Source organism: Dioscorea cayenensis, chromosome 14 (genome assembly GCF_009730915.1).
Source record: "Dioscorea cayenensis subsp. rotundata cultivar TDr96_F1 chromosome 14, TDr96_F1_v2_PseudoChromosome.rev07_lg8_w22 25.fasta, whole genome shotgun sequence".
In the NCBI taxonomy this organism is placed as follows: Eukaryota; Viridiplantae; Streptophyta; class Magnoliopsida; order Dioscoreales; family Dioscoreaceae; genus Dioscorea; species Dioscorea cayenensis.
In genome coordinates this window covers 16,910,678-16,931,704 of record NC_052484.1, presented here as the reverse complement: position 1 = coordinate 16,931,704, position 21,027 = coordinate 16,910,678, and the positions used below count along the sequence as shown (strand labels likewise).

General features: G+C 33.9%; 3 protein-coding genes across 5 annotated transcripts; 2 read left to right on the top strand and 1 right to left on the bottom strand.

The window, feature by feature from the left end:
• Positions 1-485: 485 nt before the first annotated feature.
• Positions 486-5,864, top strand: LOC120275466 (shaggy-related protein kinase delta-like). Of its 3 annotated transcripts, none has more exons than XM_039282051.1 (13): positions 486-586; positions 699-860; positions 1,140-1,232; positions 1,342-1,401; positions 1,485-1,757; positions 2,840-2,914; positions 3,792-3,848; positions 3,925-4,065; positions 4,188-4,238; positions 4,322-4,417; positions 4,873-4,956; positions 5,030-5,132; positions 5,515-5,864. In XM_039282051.1, exons 2-13 carry the CDS (start codon positions 717-719, stop codon positions 5,601-5,603), a joined length of 1,266 nt encoding a protein of 421 aa, XP_039137985.1. In that variant the 5' UTR covers positions 486-586; positions 699-716; the 3' UTR covers positions 5,604-5,864. The 3 variants fall into 3 exon arrangements, with proteins under 3 accessions (XP_039137985.1, XP_039137984.1, XP_039137986.1); XM_039282052.1 differs by having other exon boundaries at positions 527-586; positions 731-860; XM_039282050.1 differs by having other exon boundaries at positions 507-860.
• Positions 5,865-8,924: 3,060 nt separating this feature from the next.
• Positions 8,925-12,411, bottom strand: LOC120275328. The gene is made up of 5 exons (XM_039281862.1): positions 12,200-12,411; positions 10,547-12,122; positions 10,278-10,330; positions 9,396-9,572; positions 8,925-9,203 (listed from the first exon to the last, which is right to left on the bottom strand). Exons 2-5 carry the CDS (start codon positions 10,676-10,678, stop codon positions 8,981-8,983), a joined length of 585 nt encoding a protein of 194 aa, XP_039137796.1. The 5' UTR covers positions 10,679-12,122; positions 12,200-12,411; the 3' UTR covers positions 8,925-8,980.
• Positions 12,412-16,011: 3,600 nt separating this feature from the next.
• On the top strand, positions 16,012-20,097 carry LOC120275332 (prohibitin-1, mitochondrial-like). The gene is made up of 5 exons (XM_039281869.1): positions 16,012-16,205; positions 17,859-17,975; positions 18,965-19,135; positions 19,270-19,482; positions 19,734-20,097. Exons 1-5 carry the CDS (start codon positions 16,071-16,073, stop codon positions 19,926-19,928), a joined length of 831 nt encoding a protein of 276 aa, XP_039137803.1. The 5' UTR covers positions 16,012-16,070; the 3' UTR covers positions 19,929-20,097.
• Positions 20,098-21,027: the final 930 nt, after the last annotated feature.

Here is a 21,027-nt window from a genome sequence, read left to right as displayed (position 1 = left end):
ATGTCCTACCTTTTTGTTTACAGTTGTTAGCAGTTCCTTTTCTCCTGTTGTGCAATTTTTTAGTTTCTTTATCATCTTGGGATTTTTAGTTATGAACATTGAAATGTTTTTGGTTTCAATCTTCAACATGAGCCAAAATTCTCCTTTGATCAGTTATGTATGATTAAGTTTTCTCATTATCTATTCTTGCTTGGTCATCACTGCAAATGCTTTTATCTTGAGTTATAGTAGACTACTTTGCAAAGAATTAGTGGCACTTGCATCTTGTGATTTTTTAATTAGTCTTGATGGTTGAATATTTATGTTCTGATTGTTATTGATAAAATGTAACTCTCTAGGTTACATAACTTATCTCGTGATTTTTGAATTAGTCTTGATGGTTGAATATTTATGTTCTGATTGTTATTGATAAAATGTAGCTCTCTAGGTTACATAACTTATCTCATGATTTTTGAGGCTTATGGATTAAATCTGCCATGATAATTTCAAAAAGTTTTGCTTTTCCAATTTGCAATTTCTCTTTCAGGGCCCTCAATGTATGTAGCTGCTTTTCATGACAAGATAGACAGATAAGTTGAAGAGCAAAGTGAGTCTATTTGAAAAGGATCAGATTTCATGCTAAAAGCATTAGATTTTCCAGTGCCTTTGTGTGGATTCGGATGAATGCTTAAAGGGGACCACCATTACTAAAATTGCAGTCACATCTCACCAGCCATATGGCATCTGTCAGGCATGGTGGAGTTGGCAGTTCCAGGGTGCCAACCAATTTAAAGGGTTCATCTAGTTCAGTTGAATGCCTTGGAAGAGAGATGCTGGGGATGAGATTAAGGGACAAGAAATTGGACTTAGATGAGGAAACAGTAAACTTTTGCCCTTGAAATCCTTTTATTGTTGGTAAACCTGTCTTTTCATGATGACCATATCTCCAATTGAATGATAATAATTCTAAATTGCAACTTAGCAGTCATTTTTTTCTTACCAAAAAACTGGTCTTCTCATCTTTGTGGACATGTTTTTCCTACCAAATGTAAAATTTTTAACCAATATAGTGGTTGTCATCCAAGTATTAGAATCATAATGAAAATTCCTGTAGATCCTTTTTTTTCCCCCCAAACTGTAAGTCAAGGATTTATTTGCAGGACACTGAACCAGATACAATTGATGGGTCAGGGGCTGAAGCTGGACATGTAATTGCAACCACAATTGGTGGTCGTAATGGTCAACCAAAACAGGTCGCATGTTTTTCTTCTGATGTTTGTTTTTTTTCTCTTAGGCAAGTTTTGTGATGGAGAATTTTGTATTGATTACTAACATATACTGATATTTCAACCATGTTAACAGGCAGTAAGCTACATAGCTGAACATGTAGTTGGAACAGGATCTTTTGGTGTAGTGTTTCAGGTTGTTTTCATTTTCTCTTGATTTAATGTTTCATTTTATTTTTGCTAATTCAGATTCTAGTATAAACAGTTTCCTATGTTTAGGCAAAATGTCGAGAAACTGGAGAAATTGTAGCTATCAAAAAGGTTCTACAGGACAAACGCTATAAGAACCGGGAGTTGCAGATTATGCAGATGTTGGACCATCCAAATATTGTTGCACTTAAACATTGCTTCTTTTCTACAACAAACCGTGAAGGGATATATCTGAACCTGGTACTTGAGTTTGTCCCTGAGACTGTTAATCGTATCATAAGGCAGTTCAACAAGATGAACCAACACATTCCCCTCATATTTGTGAAACTGTATGTTTACCAGGTAAGTATGAGCATCAGTTTAGTCCGACACTCATATTTCTAATCAAATTTATTTACTTTTCATATGCCATGATTTCTGAGTTATATTTCTTTTTATGTGCTTTATTTTAACCAGTCATTTTTTGTTTTGATTCCATTGTGGGATCATTATTTTAACCTGTATTTTTTGAAGCTGCTTAATGACCTGTTTGCCTAGGTTTCTAGTAGAAGTGTTTCTCAAAGAAGTTATCTGTGGAAGTACTTCTTGAGAAACATTTTGTTAATAAAAAAGCTTAAATTTTTTTTTAAAGAAACTTACTTGTGTTTTTTGAAACGCTTCTTGCTTTTGACATAACATATATTTTTCAGCTTTTAAGGACCCAAAACTGCATCGCAAATTTTGTCGAACAACCATTCTACAACTCAAACCCACTTTTGATAGCACAAACTGTTTTTGAAGGCCCCATATGTAATTTCAAATGCACCCTAAGAAGCATTTCAGATATTACGATAATAACTTGACAGTGGATGGAGCCTTGATGATCTTTCTATCTTTGAAAACATCAACATGTTCCGCTAAGGTTCTTGTTCATCTTTTGGTGCTACTTTTCATCTTTTGCTTTTCTTGTCAAACCTAATTGGTGGTATATCTGATCCTTTTCATCCATTTATTATGCATCTTAGCAACAAGTCCTCTTTGATATTACTCCAGTTTTGTGGATGTAATTTTTTGTATATGTCACCTTCTTTCAGCCATTCTATTTACCTGGTTGTGATCACTAACCAAGCCCCCATACCTCTACCTCTACGTAAACTTTGAGCCAATGTCTGTAGGCTATATCTGGCTGAGCTTAACCATCAGAGACACATAGTTCATATGTCTGAGGGGTCAGTTTAAGTTTGAAAATTGGCGATTACATTGGCCCTCAGCTTCTTTTTCTTCTGACATTTGCAGTTGTGGTTACTGTCTACTTGTCATATACCACTTTTTAAGAACGTGCATTGGTTTTTATGACCGCTATTGGTTATAAAATCCAGTTTACAAGGTACATGTTCATTGTACATCTCTGATACATGTTGTTCACATGGTACTTCTATTTGCAGATCTGCAGGTCTCTTGCTTACATACATAATTGTGTCGGTATATGTCATCGGGATATCAAGCCACAGAACTTACTTGTGAGATTTCTTATTCTTTCAATTTAATGTTTTTTTGTCATTTCTCCATGCCTTGTTACACATTTGTGCATGTCTGCAATTGCTGGTCCATGGATGCTATAGTAAGGATCCCCTTAAAGTAATGACATTTGTGTCCTATTCAGCAAGCACTTAAGCAATATTCTTGGTATGGCAAACAAAACATGCTATCTTCATTGAAGAATTTGTAGTAGCTCATAATATGATGATTGATGTTTCTTATTGACACCTTGTAGACCTTGGTGACTTTTATATGTGTGGTACTTAAGCTTTTCCACCATGGGCAGTGATTTGGTCTGTGGGAATTTCTGTCATTTGCATCATGATCTCTGCGGTGTGTTGGATATGCTTAACCTATCTTGCATCTTTCACAAAAAAGCCTTCCTTTATGCACTATCATTATAGGAACAAAGATGGCTCAACCTGGGAGCTCATAGTCGTTACCTTAATCATATTTCATACAATTTGATTGATTAAGAATTGTAGGAGTGTGACAAACTGTTTTATCATTGATAGTCCTATTGATAGTCCTGGAGAGTATTGATGTTTCTAGATCTTGAGAGCCATCTCTCAGAGAGACAGAGGAGCTTGATCTCAGAAAATGTCTCAAGTAACTGCAATTATGAAATACCAATGTAAAAATAGAGTGATGGGGGTAAACAAAAAAGGGATTATTAAGTTGGTTGTGCATTAATTAGGCTGGAGCAGATTTTTAATTGTTATTAGTTGTGGTTATTGAGGACAGAAGCTGCTAACAAAACAATCTTTCACATTTTATTATCACCCGAGAGGGCTTGAATCTTTGGACACAGCTTCCTTAAATTTCACTATGTAGTAATATCTTGATTATTACTTTTAGGTGAATCCACATACACATCAGCTCAAACTCTGTGATTTTGGTAGTGCAAAAGTACTGGTAAGTTCATGTAGTTAATATTTCAAAATTTCACATCCACTTTCAGTTCTAGAGTTGATTAATTGTCATAATCCAGGTAAAAGGAGAACCGAATATCTCTTATATCTGCTCACGATATTATCGTGCCCCCGAACTCATCTTTGGTGCAACTGAGTACACAACTGCCATAGATTTGTGGTCTACTGGTTGTGTGATGGCTGAGCTGCTTCTTGGGAAGGTATTCTCTTTGTTATTTGATTGTCTGAAGATTTTCTACTGATCAGCCACCAGTAGTTATTCTATTTTCCTTTTCCTCCAACAGTTATATATATTTTTTTCTCAAATGTGTGATATATGCAGCCACTGTTTCCTGGAGAAAGTGGAGTTGATCAGTTGGTTGAGATCATCAAGGTGATGCCATGGTATACTCAGTGCTCATTCGTTTGGTGGATTCGTGTTTTATCTATACCAATCTGTTATTCTGTATCATGAAGGTTTTGGGAACACCAACCAGGGAAGAGATAAAGTGCATGAATCCAAATTACACTGAGTTTAAGTTTCCACAGATAAAAGCTCATCCATGGCACAAGGTGATGCTCAATTTAGGCTTGTTCTGTAATAAACTTTTAAGTTTTCTCCTTTTTTATAAGAAGCAATTCTTAGTTTGGACTTTGAACTACCGTTATGCTTCATCATAGTAACTCTCCATGGCGTGTTTGATGAGTATATTTTGGTTATAATGAGTCGAGAATTATTCTCTCAATTTTATTTAGTGCTCTTTGTTTCTTACCATAATAAACGGACACTGCATACAATGAACCTATCTAATTGTATTCGTTTCGTTATCTTCTCACAACTTCTGCTTGTGTAAGCCATACAACATTAGTTACTAGCATGAAGTAAATTATTTTGTCTGCTCACAGTATTGTTGCTGAATTAGAAATCATTAACTTTTACTTCTTATCATCTCTACTTTGGCTGTGACTATTGCTGAAGTCTTACATGTGGCTACAGAATAGCATTTATCTTTCGTTTCTTATGTTAGGTTTTCCTAAAGCGACTCCCGCCGGAAGCTATGGATTTGGTCTCAAGGTTTCTCCAGTACTCTCCCAATCTCCGTTGCACAGCTGTAAGTTCTGTTATATCACATAATTGAAGACCTGGCATTTACTTGATATAAGTCAAGTGCGAAATCTCTACAGTTGGAGGCCTGCATTCATCCCTTTTTTGATGAGCTAAGGGACCCAAATACTCGCCTCCCAAATGGTCGTCCTCTTCCTCCACTTTTCAACTTCAAACCTCAAGGTAAAATGGCTATTCTATTGTCACACATGATCTACATATTTTATACTAAATCACTACAAATGCTTGCAGCTTTCGACATCCAAGAGTGTATGCAGAATCTAGATTTTTTTACTGCATTATTTTTTGATACAAAAATTCTACGCTCATGTTAATTACATAATAATTCTTCCAATGATACTTAAGTTGGGTATTCAATCTGCAATCTGCATTGGGATTTTAATTTTCAAATGACCGATTAATGAAGGAACTCACTCTTTTGCATGATTTGTATTCCCATATTATTACAACGATGCCCAAGCCAACTTCTTAACAGTGAATATGTGCCAATTCCTTCTTATTCATGATAAGCTTTTCCAATTTAACCTGCAATCATTATCAGCAGAGCTTCTGGGCATTCCGAGAGACATTCTCGAACGGCTTATTCCTGAGCATGCGCGAAAGCAGAGCTTGTTCATGGCTTTGCATGTGTAGATGTTTTAAGAGACCAAGACAGCTGTTGGAGCTTCTCCTACCTCATCTGTTAATACGGTGTTCCCTGGGGTATGTATTGTAAAGTTTCGATTACCCTTCTTTTTCCATATATCATGCTTGCTTTTTTTCGGTTCTTGTGTTGTGAAACTTTGAGGTGAGAAATGTTTTGATGATACTGTTGTCTGTTGTAGTGTTGTCTACAAAGTGATCAAAGGTTCAAATTCTAATGTGTCTTCAGCATTGCACTAGCTGGGTTTTCAATATTTATGTATATATATATATGTATGCACATGAAAAACCTTTTTGACAAAATAGATAAGCCACTTAAGTGACATACACAAGTTTGGAGTTAATATCTCAATGGGTCTGTGTCCTTACCCTGCGTGAGTTAAAGTTCGAACTTGCCTCCTCGCAGGGACCTGGCGCCAATAAAAGAGGTCGTTGGTCAATAAAAAACTTATATATATATATATATATATATCTTATTTTTAATCGGTGCATATTGCATAGAACTTTTAAATAATTCTTATTAGTTTCAAGCTCACTTATTACCTTCAAAAACAAACTTCATTATTGATGTTTTCATGCATTTGCTAGATTATATAGGTAATAAACTTGGTCTCTAATGAAAGAAACAAGCAATTACAGATTTTGCTGGTGTAGAAATGAAATTATGATATTTTTGGAGGGGATATATGCAAAATAGCTTCACACCCCTATTGTTGATGACTTGATAGCGTGAGTTGAGGGGCCATGGTTTTGTTTCTTTTTTCAAGATATGTTTGATTTTAACTATTAATTGTTTGTTTTCTATATTTTAATCACCTTTATAAGGAATCATGTTGGCTTCAAAAGGTTAAAAAGAAATTAATGAATTTGTTGTTGCAAGTTATTTTAAACTCTCTGCATTGTTTTTTAGGTTGAGATAATATTCTAGACATTTGGGAAAAAAAAACATTTTCTTGTGTTTGGTTAATTGAAGAATTAATTGTTGATCACCAAATTAAGCAAACTATATTTATAAAACTTTTCTTTGTTTTTCTTCTTTTATACTTTTTTTTTTGTTGGGACAAACTCTAATTTGAATTTCAATTATAATTTTTTTTTAATGAAATATAGATAAGTCACATCAGGGCAGTGTTAGATTTAGAGGGGGGCAAGGGTGTGCTCAAGCACTCTCTTGCCCATGCATATATATATATATATATATATATTATTTATTTATATATTATTACAATGTTAATAATTATAATTTGTATTGAAAGTGATATTTATTTATTTATTTTTTCAAAATTCTACCCACAATATTTAAAATAAATTAAATAAAAATAATAAAATTATTATATTAAATAAAATTGATGTTAGGTGACCATAATAAATAATATGACTAATCAAACATAGATCTTCAAATATTTTTATATTTAGATGTATTTTTTATTCACTATATTATTATCAATTTTTAAGATATTAATGTAAATAATAATAATAATAATAATAATAATAATAATAATAATAAATATAAATATAAAAAATTAAAACCATAAAAAAATACTATTGCTATTTTAAAATCTCTAAAAATAATCATTGCAGTTTGCGAATTTTCTTTTTTTTTTGCTCAATCTCTTACAACTTTTAAGTTTATATTTATCTTTCATTATAGAGATTTATTATGTATTTTTTTAAAAATTTGTTTTATATTTGCATTAATTTGTTCAATTTTTGTGTCAAGTTTGTTATTTAAAAATATTTGATATTTATTAAATAATTATTGTATATTTGTTAAATATTTGTTTAACTATTTGTTGTGAAAATTATTGTGAAAACGGTTAGATATTTGTTGTGATTATTTGCTGTGAAAAATTGATTATTTATAGATTATTTGTTAAATAATTGTTGCATGAATGAATTTATATTATGAATTTATGCTAAGTCTTTATTTTTTTCAATTGTATTATTTGTCAATTTAGTGTTTAACTGGTAAGTTATTTGCTAATTATGTGAATATGATAGGATTTTTACACCTAAACCAAAATTCTTATATGGATGTATATTTTATATTTTTGAATTATTAATTATTATTGTCTCAAATTTGAATTAATAAAGTTATTTAATATTCATAAAATTTTTAGATTTGAATTCAGCACTTCCTAAATTTTGTTTCTTGTTCCGCCACTGGGGTTAGGGGCATGCACAAAGGCAAAGATAATAGTTAACACATCTGTGTTCTCATCTTGTGTGATCAAAAGCTTGAATTCATCTTTTCGGTAAAAACATGAATACTTTATTCAGCGGATCTGGTGACATTGGGTGAAAAGTTTATTAGTTTAAGTTACTGTTTTGTTTGTGCAAGAGATTTTAAAAAAAATAAAGAATTTGATTAAAATTTCATGAATTATTTGAAAACACTATATTTATTTAACAACCACATCTTTAATGGCCTCTATATAACTAATACTTTTTATTGAATGTAGTTTTATTGAATTGCCAAAAAAAAAAAAAATCCTTTGAACACAAAAATTAAAGGTTTTTCACATATGTACCTAAAAAATTTTGTATTTTTTTTGTATAGCAGAACCAATAGTTTTGGATAAATGCCCTTGCCACCTAGATGTATACTTGTACATCCCACAAAAATACATATATGAAAGAAATATAGGTCATACAATGGGCATACAAGACATTACAAATTTTATAAGGGTATGTTAGGTGTAAATTTTTTGATAGGGCATTAAACTATGGTTTTTTTTTTTTTAATTTTCGGGTCAAATTTCAATTTGAATCAAAGTGATTAGTCAACTTCAATTTTGTTTCACCAAAAAATCATCTAATAAATTATGGTCTATTTTTTATGATGTAATGTCAAAAATTCTTTATTAGCAGGTGAGGTAGAATTATTAGCTGAACAGACATCGTGTCATATATATGATGATAGAATTTGGGGCATATACATTATAAAAAAAAATAGGTTACAATCTCTCAAGTGACTATTCAGTGAAATAAAATTAAAATTGGGTAACTATTTTAATTCAAATTGAAGTTTGGACCACAAAAACATAGTTTGGTGCCCTATCAAAAAATTTACTTATGTTAAAAAACACCTAAAATCTTATTGGTCAAAACGATTTTAAATGCCATAACAACAAAACTTTATTTTCATCATTTTTTGTTTTTTAAATCTTTGACCCACTGATTTACTATGAGTTATAGGTTTTAAACCAATTGTGGTGTTGAAAACCCTACATCTATATATTGATCATCACTTTCGAATTTTTGTTATTCCGGTTTAAAATTTAAAAAAAAATCAAAATGAATGTATAAATATAGTCGAAAAATCAAAACTGCATTGTCACCATTGCGAAAATACAAAAGAATTCAACTTAGTGAAATGATGATTGTTGTTTCACCATCAAAATGCGCCGTTTTCTACCGAGTAAAACGAACCAAGACGGGTCTGCAGAGACCATCTTATAACCTGCATTTTTGTATAATTTTCGAGCAGCCGAATCATCCTCATAAGCTCTAAGAGCAATGCAGTTAAATCCCCAGTGAACAGCCAATGCATCACAAGCTTCAAGCAATGCAGTTGCTATTTTTCGCCTCCTATAAAACTATTTCGGTATTATTTCCCAACAATTAATATTTGTCTCATAAAAACACTTACGATAAATGCGAACAAAGAGATAGAACATTTCCGTATTGTTTCTAAAGATATATAAACAAATATAATTTTTACAGCGATATAACAGTAATTAGTAATTACTCATTTGAAAAGAAGCCGGAAAAAAAGATTACCTGAACTTTGTTGGAACACAAATACCAGAAACATAAACGTACTCTTCTGCACCTTGTAAATGTTTGACAATATCATTATCTCTCTGCACAGTGACATCGACAACACCGACAATTCCTGTTTCTGCAACAATTTCAGCAGTATTTGCATTCACACTCTCTGCAACTAAACAAGCATACCTGCTAATCAAAACAATTGAATCATAAAACTCTAAAAATCAGCGGAAATGATAGAACGATCATGTTTTTATCATTACAAACATTAGTTCATGTTCATAACTTGTGTAACAATACACTTGACAGTAATATGTAACATAATTATTATGTTGAGGCATAGTGTTATAGACTGAGGCTTGAATTTTAGTACTCTTATTGTCATTTATGTCTATTGATTACCTATTCCATCTCTAAAATACTGAGTTCATATTACAATATTTTGGTAAACCGTAAAAATGAATATGACAATGAAAATCACTTTTATCACATTAAGAGAGTGGTAACTCATTTCCTCCTAAGTGACAAATAACGGTTGAAAACTGTGACTTGTTTACATTTATAAAATAAAAATAAAAAAAGGTGTCAATTGATAAAATTAGCAACATGTGTAACGGGATAAAATCAATGCAAAATGTTATTGCCATCGAAAAAGTATTAGATGTGAACCAAACAAATCAGCACTATTCAAGGTAAACGCTTAGGTTGAAAGGACAACCCATGTTGATATATTCTAATTTATATTCTTCAAATTAACTGATGTGAGACTATTAGTTACTCTAACAAAAAGGATCTCTTCAATTAACATTGCAAGAATATTAAACAAAGGTTTGCAACACAAACATAAGTGATATAATTCAGTGCAGCAGAAAATCAAGTTGAGAAACCCACCTGTCTGGTGGAGAATTCCTGATTTTGTATATTAAAGCCGAGAGCACTTCAGCCTGCATTTTATAATCATGCATTAAATCACATCGAGGAACAAAAATATACTGAAAAACAATAATTCACACTGAAAATTGCATTTATTCCTGCATATACATTGAAAATACAGTACATGCAGAAAAAAGTTAAGCAGCAGAAATGACTTGAAATCACATACTCTTCACAATTAGAAGTTGAAGAAATAAAAGAGAGAATTCAGTGATGGCTAAACTCACTTTGAAGAACTCAAAGAAAAGGTTATTGAAGAAAAACATTGGCACATGAAAAGCTTCAGCCTGAACATGAGCCACACATCTCATCTCCTCTCCCACTTGAGCCATTCTCCTCACACCCCATCCATACTTCATCACAAGATACTTATCCTCCAAAACATTCCCACACTTCTCACTTTCTCTCTGGAAGTCCACTTCCTTAGCAGGACTTGAACAGCAGACAAGGCCTCTCTTTCTTCCATAGTTCTCAAACTTCAATCTTCTTTATGTCTTGGAGCTGTTTGCTGTGAAAAACAAGGAGTTTTACTGCTTGGTGGAATTTTGGAGATGATTGAATCTGCAGTGCTGACACTCAGAAAAACCATGGTGTTATATGGACATTGGGTCCTCAAAAATTCCAAGGAAAAGGCTAAAGTTTGGTGCAGAGTGTTATGCCTTATCTTTTAAAGCAAGGTCTTAAACCTTGTGAAGTGTGAGCCACCAACCACTAGTCCTTGTGGGGTCTCTTTAAAACATACAAACTCAAAATCAATTGAAGATGTCATGAAACATGTGGACAATGAAGAACCAACTAGTAGTATACTAGTAGTGTAGTACATTGACAGTCTTAATTGCTGGTAGTAACTGATCAGTTAAAAACTTGAATCACCTTCTGAGGTACTATGTTGGAGATCAAGATCTTTTCCAAAACTTTACCCAGACCATAACAACAAAATATATATAGCAAGGAAAATAGTCAAGATGAACTTAATACATTGCTTTTTTAGATAGTTTCTGGATATATATATATATATATATGAAAGCATTTAGATCATGCATGGTAGGAATTGCAGATGTGACATTCTGCAGAAATTAACAAGCTTGTAATCTTTTGGATCAAATATTGGAAGGATGCACTCAGTGAATTTTGGAACCAAAAAGATCACAGTAAAGTAAAATTAACATGCCCATAACTACAATAACAAGCTGATAACAAGTCACTTAAATGTCCAAACCGGACCAAACATACAACCTACATTTCTTTCAACAACAGCAGCAGCAGAATTAACACAACAGCAAAAACTTTATACATATTAACATCATAATAGGAACAGGTGCTGCAAAGCAGATAATCCTAAACAGACCTTATGTTTGTCGACATTGAAGTCGGTTATCATTTAGATATGGACTGAAATGAGTAGGAGAAGAGTGATACCAAAACTTTTTTCAAATAATTATGGTAAAATAGGATCATGTGGGGAAAATATGGTTCAAGTATCTAAAGAAAAGATAGGTATTCCCATATTTTATACAACATAACCAAGTTCTACCAGATCCTACTCAACATATAAATGCATACGATAACAACTAACTGATATATTTGAAATGCCACATGTTAGTTCATGTACCAATGCTCCAGGGATACAAGTGACATACAACAGTTAATAAATAAATCACAAAGGTCCTTCTTGTTCTGAATAACAAATGCAAGAGCTTTGTTGGTTGTCCATAGAAGCCAAATGGCATAGCAAATTCGTAATAAATTTTAAGATTGCCTTCTTGTTTATATCATGATGAGTAGCAGCATCAACATCAACACCTATGAAATTAAAAATAATAGAATTGGGTTCATTTGAAGGGAAAGGAAAACAAGAAGAATGAGAAAAAGAAAAGGACCTTTCAAGAATAAACAGGACTTTCACAGAGAAGAGATTCTGCAAACTATAACACCAAAATCAATGTGCAAGGTTGTAAAACCTTCGAAACCAGTGGTGAACTGCATGAATGCTTCATATTGATTGCTCAGGCAATTAGCTATGAATCAAAGTGACAGTTTTTAACAACACAGAGATGGTGCTTGCCGATAACATTAGGGACATTCAAATCAGGATTATTCTCAAGAAAACTGTGGCATTCATTCAAACAACTCATATGCAAATATAAAAACCACAAAATCTATAAGACATCATGATGTAGTTACAGACCACAAGAATAGAGATTGGATAAAGACAGTATGATTGGACAGAAAACCATGCCCGCACAAAGCTTTAGAATCAAATTGATAGAATATAGAAAGTGGATCAAATCCTCATTGATTGAACAAGAACAATGTGTGACCTTAGGCCTACATATAAGAAACAATAATACAGCTATACATATAGATACATACATACACAAGTATATCTCTATACATATATTTAACACCCCCTCCCCCCTCTCTCAAACTCAAGGCGGATCATGCGTCTTGAGTTTGGATAACATGAATAAATATTGATTACGTGTCTGTGCCTTAGTAAAAAAATCAACCACTTGGACCTCTGTAGGAAGATAGTGAAATGACAATCTCGGCATGCACATGGCATCGGGTGAAGTGTGCATCCACACTAATGTATTTGGTTAGCTCATGCTTGACTGGATATGCAGCAATCTGAAGGGCCTTAGTACTATCACAGTGAATAAGAATAGGAGAGGTGATTGGTACACCAAAATCCTGAATGATCGATTGCAGCCAGAGCATCTCCTGAACAGTAGAAGCCAACACACGAACCTTAGCTTCAGCACTACACTTGGCAACGGTAAGCTGTTTCTTGGTCTTCCAAACAACAAGAGAATATCCAAGAAAGATACAGTAATCAGTGACAGAAACTCGATCATCAGGAAAACTGGCCCAGGTAGCATCAGAATAGGCCTGCAACTGAAGTGTGGATTGGCGTTGTAAGAATATACCACAAGATACAGTGCCAGGAAGATATTGCAGTACCCGAATAAGATGAGCATAATGAATAGAAGTGGGTGCCGCAACGAACTGACTGTGAATATGAACTGCATGAGATATGTTTGAATGGGTGACTGCCAAGTAGACCAAACTGCCAACCAGATGTCGATAGAGAGAAGGATTAGATAAAGGAATCCCATCAGAAGCACGAAGTTGCAAATGTAACTCCATCGGTGTAGCAACAGTAAGGGTATCAATCAATTTCTGACTCTGTGAGGATGGATACTGAAATGAAACAGAGAGCTCACAGGAAATTTCATCTTGCACTTTACGGCAAGCTCTTCGGCAAGTCACCTCTGTTTGAGACGGTTAAAACCATTCTTATGGGATTGTGGAAGTCGTATGGGATCGTGCATATCTCGAACATGCCAAACGGATACCTCCTCATCCGCTGTGAAACTGATTCCACCAAATAGCAATTGCTCTTCGGTGGCCCCTGGACGGTGAATGGTCTGACTCTCCAACATTCTCACCTCGCCAAGCCGTACTAGAGCTACGAGCACCATCGTAGCCTTGACCGCGACCATTGTTTCGACAATTTTTGGGCTTCAACCAAGCTCCAAATTCTGAGAAGTCACTTTTGTCCCCATTAGAATGAGTGAGAGTTTGACCATTTAACAGGCCATCATCCTCCACCGTCTTGTTTGCCACACCAAAGAACTGAACTTGCTCATCCACCTTTATCGCCTTCTCCTAAGAGACTGCTGGTGGCGAAGAAGCTTGTTCCGGCTTTCGCTTGCTAAAAATGGTGCAGTTGATTCCCCATGGCCAACCTGTCCACATCTATAACAGAAAACATTAAGCTTCTCATAGAGAATGAGAATGAAGACAAGGTTTTTACCAAACTTAACCCAAGTTCTTTTTTGCAAAGGCTAGTCAAGGTTGAGATCAACACAGACGCGAGCATATTTAGATCTTAAGTGAGACAATGTGTGAACATCGATCTTCAAGACCTTGCCAAATTAGGAAGCAATGTTTCCAGAAGTTCAAATCCCCAGAGTTACATAGGAATGTGATGGAGTTGATCCAAACAGTCCTAACGAGAGTTTTTCAAAGGCATGTTGGAAGGATTCCCTCCAGGCAGAGAGTTGGAGTATCATACCATCAATGCTCCATGACCCTTCCCAGAGGAGCTTGGCTTGCATTGCCTGGGAACCATAGTGAATGAAGTAGAAACCATTTGGAAGGTCCGAGATTGTGAATTCCCCAAGTCCCCTCCAAGCATCCTCCAAAGCTAGCTTGGCCTGGTCTAGAGGTAAGGCTTTGCCCAACAAATTTGCGTAAAGAGAAGATTGCATGTTGTTCTTGTGTGAAGCCATAGTTCCTTATCAATAGAAACACAGGTTTGAATAGAGTTTTTCAAGTGGTCGAAATGAGATTTTTGGAGATGAAGAGAAAGGTCCGTGGACGAAGTCTGGGAAGAGGAACCAACAACTCGAGCCCAAGAGACACCAAGCTTAGTTACGACGGAGGAACGATGATCAGGAGGTTTTGGGGGTTAAAGCGAAGCCATTTAAACACATCATTCATCTCCATTTATCCCTATCTCTCTTCTTCTTAGTGTCTCTTCTGATGTTTTATAGGAATATCAATCATTTCCGGTGATCTATCATATTCTCTTCTTTGCTGTCAATTTTATCTTAGTCATTCTCCTTGTTATTGTTTCTTCTTATTGTTGTTGTTTAATTTCTTTGAATGAATTATGGTATATCTATTTTTATTGAATAAATGAATACATTTAATTTGATGCAATTAAAATAATTTTTGGAAATGTTTTATAATATATGATCTTCAAGGAACATGATGCTCTAGGTTTATGCCATTTTGACTACCATAAATTTAGTGCAAAACTATATTTTATTAAGAGGTTTAAAAAAGTAGAAATAATAATTTTGAATTTCTACTAGTATTACGCATTTTTTCCTAAAAGAGAAAAAGAAGGATTCCCAAAATTTATATATACACATATATATTACTCTTTTAGAAATTATGAATTATTGTTAATAAAAATCAATTCAGTTGGTTATAATGCAATTAGGTTGATATTTTTTGTGATATATAATTTTGTTTTTTATAAGTTCTATAAACCATCATTTGAAAAGTGCATTAATTTTTTTCCGTTTTTCTAAAATTTCTTTTTTTTCCCCACAAAGTTATATACTATATATAGAAAATTATAATTTTGGAAAAAGGAATGCTGATCTCAATGCAAATGCCCGGTGGATACCAAGCTTCAAGCTCCATCACTGATAAAGCGAATGATTTCCCAATATCCGTTCGATGAGAAAGTCCATAAAATCATCAGGACCCGTCCATTTGTCCAAATCCCACTTCTTGCTCCTCAAGCCACCTTCTCCCTTCTAAAAAGAGAACGTTGATCACGAAGCAATCGTACGGTGGATCCCAAGTCTGGCGAATGATTTCACAATATCCGTTCGATGAGAAGTTTATAAAATCATCAAGATCGTCCATTTGTCCACATCACTCTTCTTGTTCCTCAAGCCACCTTCTCCACTCTCACACTAAGTGCTGATCACGAAGCAATTGTACGGTGGATACCAAGTCTAGCGCTCCATCACTGATCATCCCGAATGGTCTCACAATATCCGTTCGATGAGAAGTTCATAAAATCATCAGGACCGTCCATTTGTCCACATCACTCTTCTTGTTCCTCAAGGCAGCTTCTATTCTCTAAAAACCCAACGTCTTTCGAAACCTCGAACGCTTTCCCATTCGCTCCATTTCTAGGTTTTCTTTGCTGCTCTCGAGGAGATGGAGATGATCTCCAGGGGCTTCAAGATTGCCGTCTCCGTCGCGGCGATCTACGCAGCCCAAAACAGCCTCTACAACGTCGAGGGTGGCCACCGTGCTATCGTCTTCAACCGCATTCAAGGGATCAAGGACGAGGTGATGCACTCGTCGCATTGTTTGCTTTTCACCTGAGCTCGTTCGAGATTTAATGTGGTGTTTTTTGGTTTAGGATTTCCAGTGTTTCATCTGTGGATTCGATTCAGAATAAGTGTTTTTTATACGTTTTGTTGAGGTTATATTTATATGAGATTTTAATTTGTTTTCCCTTTCGATTTTTTAAGTTTTGTATTTTTTTCCGACGATTTTTTTCTGGATTTTTTATCATTTTTGAATAATTATCATTGATCGGGATCAGTGGTGATTATTTGATGCAGTGTTGGTTTTGATTTTGCTCTGTTTCGTCCCTGGATTCTATTTATGCTGAGTTTTTAATTTGAGACGGTTTGTTGAGGTTATACGAGATTTTAATTTGGTTTCCCTTTCGATTTTGCTCAGTTCTACGTTTTTTTCTCTAAATTTTTCTGAAATTTTACCATTTTGAAAATAATTTTCATTGCTCGGGATCAATGGACCTTCTAGTTTGGAAGAATGATGTAAATAGACATGATTTGATTGTCTGCATTCAGATATATCCCTTCTATATATGTTTCATAGCAGTAAATGCACAGTTTTATCTTCCTGTGTTAGTTATAGCCACTTTGTGGGAATTATATGTTGTATTCTATGCAAATAGTCATGCGTGATATGTAGAACTTGAGCATTTGTGTTTGCTGTTGCATTTGGTAATTGAAATGCATGGATGGCCCCTCTTTGCGTTATTATGCTTGTCGTTGGGTTTTTATGTTGTGCAAGATTTGATGGCTAATTTAATCTGAGCCATGGGATTCTTCATTCATGAAATTAGGTTGGATTTTATGCGGAAGAAGTCCTAACTTAATAATAATAATAATAATAATAATAATAAATAAATAAATAAATAAATAAGAAGAAGAAGATCAAAATCTTTTTGACCCCAGTAGACATTATTTCTTTAAGGGTAGTAAATTACATAATATATTGCTAACTTATTGATCTTTACTTTAATTGATCTCCTAGCATGTAGTTCACTCTACAGTAAATATAGATCTTGATTATACCATGTAATTAAGTTGATTAAAATCTTAATAGAAAACATGACCCAACATTGGCCCAAAAAACTATTTTAAAAGAAAATCATATATATGCATGTCCCAGCTATAGTAATGGGCTTGGGCCAGCCCAGTTTTAACACACCTATTAAAGTAACACATAAAAAAAAAAGGACATTTTCATGATTTTCCCAAGACGAACTCCTGTTTGAATTTATCTTAAAAGATATGCACCCTTGGTTGATATGGAATATATGTAGTTGATGTTGTTTGTGAATCTTTATGTTTGGATGGAGGCTGGTGTCTTGATGTCTTCTATGTGGATGATATTATCTCCAGGAATAACTCTATTGATGCTTCCCTTTTTCTTCTGTAATGGTTGTTGTGTATCAGTGCATGTTCAATTGGTGGTGGATGCAGGCGTCTCATGTCTAAGGCTGTTATAATTGCTTGTTTAATACCCGTTTTTCTCTGTTTCACCTTTTCTTGTTGGTTCAGTGCTTAAACAGGTTATCAGTTATCTGGAACAAATTCTCATGCTTTGAACTATACTTCTTCTTTCTCAAGTACAAGAGAAATGTTTCATTTATGTTGGTTTGATGATTGTGAAGTTTGTATATAGGTTTACCCAGAAGGAACTCACTTCAGGATCCCCTGGTTTGAGAGAACAACAATTTTTGATGTCCGTGCTCGGCCTCATTTTGTGGAAAGTACTTCTGGAAGTCGTGATCTTCAAATGGTAATTTATATATATATATATGTGTGTGTGTGTGTGTGTATTGTATTTATGATGAAGTAATTTTTCAACTGGAATGCACTTTTGATATTTTAATCTTTGTTTATATAACATTAAGCAAACTATCATCCATTCTTGTTTCCATAATTGGTAGCATGTACCTTATGACATAAAGAAAGAGTGAGATTGCCCCCACTTCAAATGCACATTGCACGCACTGGTCTGATTTTTTAATGTAAGGTCATTTTGAATTGAGAAGGTAAGGAAAAGCATAGGTTTAGTTAATTAATATCATGATGGGTTTGGAAGGCGTGCAAAGAACAACAGATGCAGTTTTTGATATAAATGTTAGTTTAAGCACGTTGGTGTGCTGATCCCACTTTCAAGAACTTGTAGCAAGGTCTGTTTCAAATTTGTGGCTTAAATTCGAAATAAAAACTTTCAAGCACTTTGTTATGAGGATTGGCATTAAACCTTAATTTCACTTGTTTCAATTTGTCTAGTGCAGATCTTGTACTGAATTGAATATCATGCCTGGTGCTGTTTATTTTTCTTTTCAAAGGATGGATGGCTGGTGGGCTTCTCTTTTTATTTTTATTACTAGGTCAAGATATCAGATGGGAAGTAAGAAGCATGAAAGAAAAAAAAATATAAAAAGATTGTCCTCAACTCTGGATGTAGCTTATGGACCATGCTTCTTTCCAGTGACACTTTTAATCATGCCAGATGCTTGGTTGCAGTGTATGTTAGTGGGTGTTAGTGTTTCCTGTTAGAGAGCAATTGTAAAATGACTGCTTGGAGATGTTAAGTCAATGAGTCCATTGTGTTTCTTTTGCTCATGGAAGTCATTTGCTTATCTATTTGATTGTTGTCTTCCCTGTCTTCCCTGAAAAAGGTTTTCTTCCCTGAGTTGTAGTGGCAGGTATTTTTATGTTTATCCTCTTGATCATTCCCTTTAGTTTATTGTCATATTTTGTTTTTCATTTTCACAGGTGAAAATTGGCCTCCGAGTTCTCACACGACCTATTCCAGACCAGTTACCTACAATTTATCGGACACTGGGGAAGAATTATGACAAGAGAGTGCTTCCTTCAATCATTCATGAAACTCTGAAAGCTGTTGTCGCCCAGTATAATGCCAGCCAGCTCATAACTCAAAGAGAGGTGTGTTTTGACATAAAATGTTCTGATTCTACTATGTTGTCATCTTAGAATATGGTTTTGATGCAAGTTTAGGGAACGGGGCAAAACAAGTATGTCACACAAGGAGATAGATTAATGGATCTTGTGTTTTTTAGGCTGTGAGCAGGGAGATACGCAGGGTATTGACAGAGAGGGCAAGGAACTTCAACATTGAACTTGATGATGTATCCATTACCACCCTGAGCTTTGGAAAGGAGTTCACCCTTGCAATTGAAGCCAAACAAGTGGCTGCACAAGATGCTGAGAGAGCCAAATTTATCGTTGAGAAAGCGGAGCAAGATAAGAGAAGTGCTATTATCAGAGCTCAGGTGAGGGAAAACAAGAACTATAATACTGTCTTCTTGAACTACTATAAAGAATTTAGATTATAACATCCAAGATCTATGAATCGTAAAAGATTAACATCAATATTTTCCCATTGCCATTTGTTTACATGCTGTGATACAAGGCAAACCCTGAACCATTATATTTATGCTTTATTTTGCTTAATGGGGACACTCTTTGGTTCTTGACAAAGTATATATCATCATTGTTCATTTGTTTGCCTCTGTACAACTAGGGAGAGGCTAAGAGTGCGCAACTGATTGGCCAAGCAATTGCAAACAATCCGGCATTTCTCGTTCTGAGGCAGATAGAAGCTGCAAGGGAAATTGCGCAAACAATCGCAAACTCATCCAATCGCGTGTACTTGAAGTCTGATGATCTGCTGCTAAACCTTCAACAACTTGATTTTGAGAACCAAAAAAAGAAATGAAGAAATTATGAGCTGACCGGTCCAGTTTGCTGCAACAGCATGAGCACTTTTCTGTTGAAATTTCAGATCTAATTGTTTTTTTGTTCTTAATTTGGAATTTGAATCATGTTAAGTGAATTCTGAATTCTGAATTCTGGGATTTTATTAGCAATGACATACACAAATGCAAGCCTCTCTTATAATAATATGGTTGTTCAATTGTCAGGTATTTCTGTTATTCAAAGTTAAAACTGAGCTTTTCTAGGTAAATGTTTATAAATTATAGTTTCTTTTTAAACAATTTGGACAAAGCATCTCAAATATACACACACATTTTATTATTATGGATCATGCATTTGAGGAAAATTGAACCCTCCCAAGAGTTCCTGTTTGTCCTTGTTAGATATTTCATTATCAGCTATTTATACTGTTTGTTTAGTTTGTAATTTATGTTTATTGTTGCTTTAATAAATAAGTGATTTATTTATTTTTAAAAAAATATATAAAAAGCCGAACCTACAATCTCTCATATTGGAGTTTATTAACATAGTGTTTGAATTCAAAAGTAAAAGAGAAAGTAAAGAGAAGGAAAGTTAGGGAAAAAAATAATAGATGTTTGGATAGACGAATTTTATGAAAGAAAAAGAAATGAGAGTTTTTTGATAAACTTTATTTGGTTAAGGAAAGGAAGGGAAATGATATATAATAATATGATTTACCAACTCTTATTATTAAATAAAAATTTATTTATTTCTACTTAAACATATGCATTATAAATATCTCAAATAAATTCATACTTTAAGTATATTTTTTAATAAATATAAAAATAATTACAATTATCATTATTATTTTTGATTTTTGATTTTGATTTTGATTTTTATACTTTAATTTTGCCCCTTCTCAAATGCCAACATTTATTTTTTTTGTTGAAAATATATCATACATTATTATCTTGTATAGGACAAAAAAATGTTGATATTTACATCATCACAATGGACTTATGCTTGATTAGATCAGCGAAAATATAAAATAATTAAATTAACATAAAAAATATATTAAAAAAAGGATTTGGGATGGTATCATATGAATACTTGATTAAAATAAAATTAGATTGAAAAAA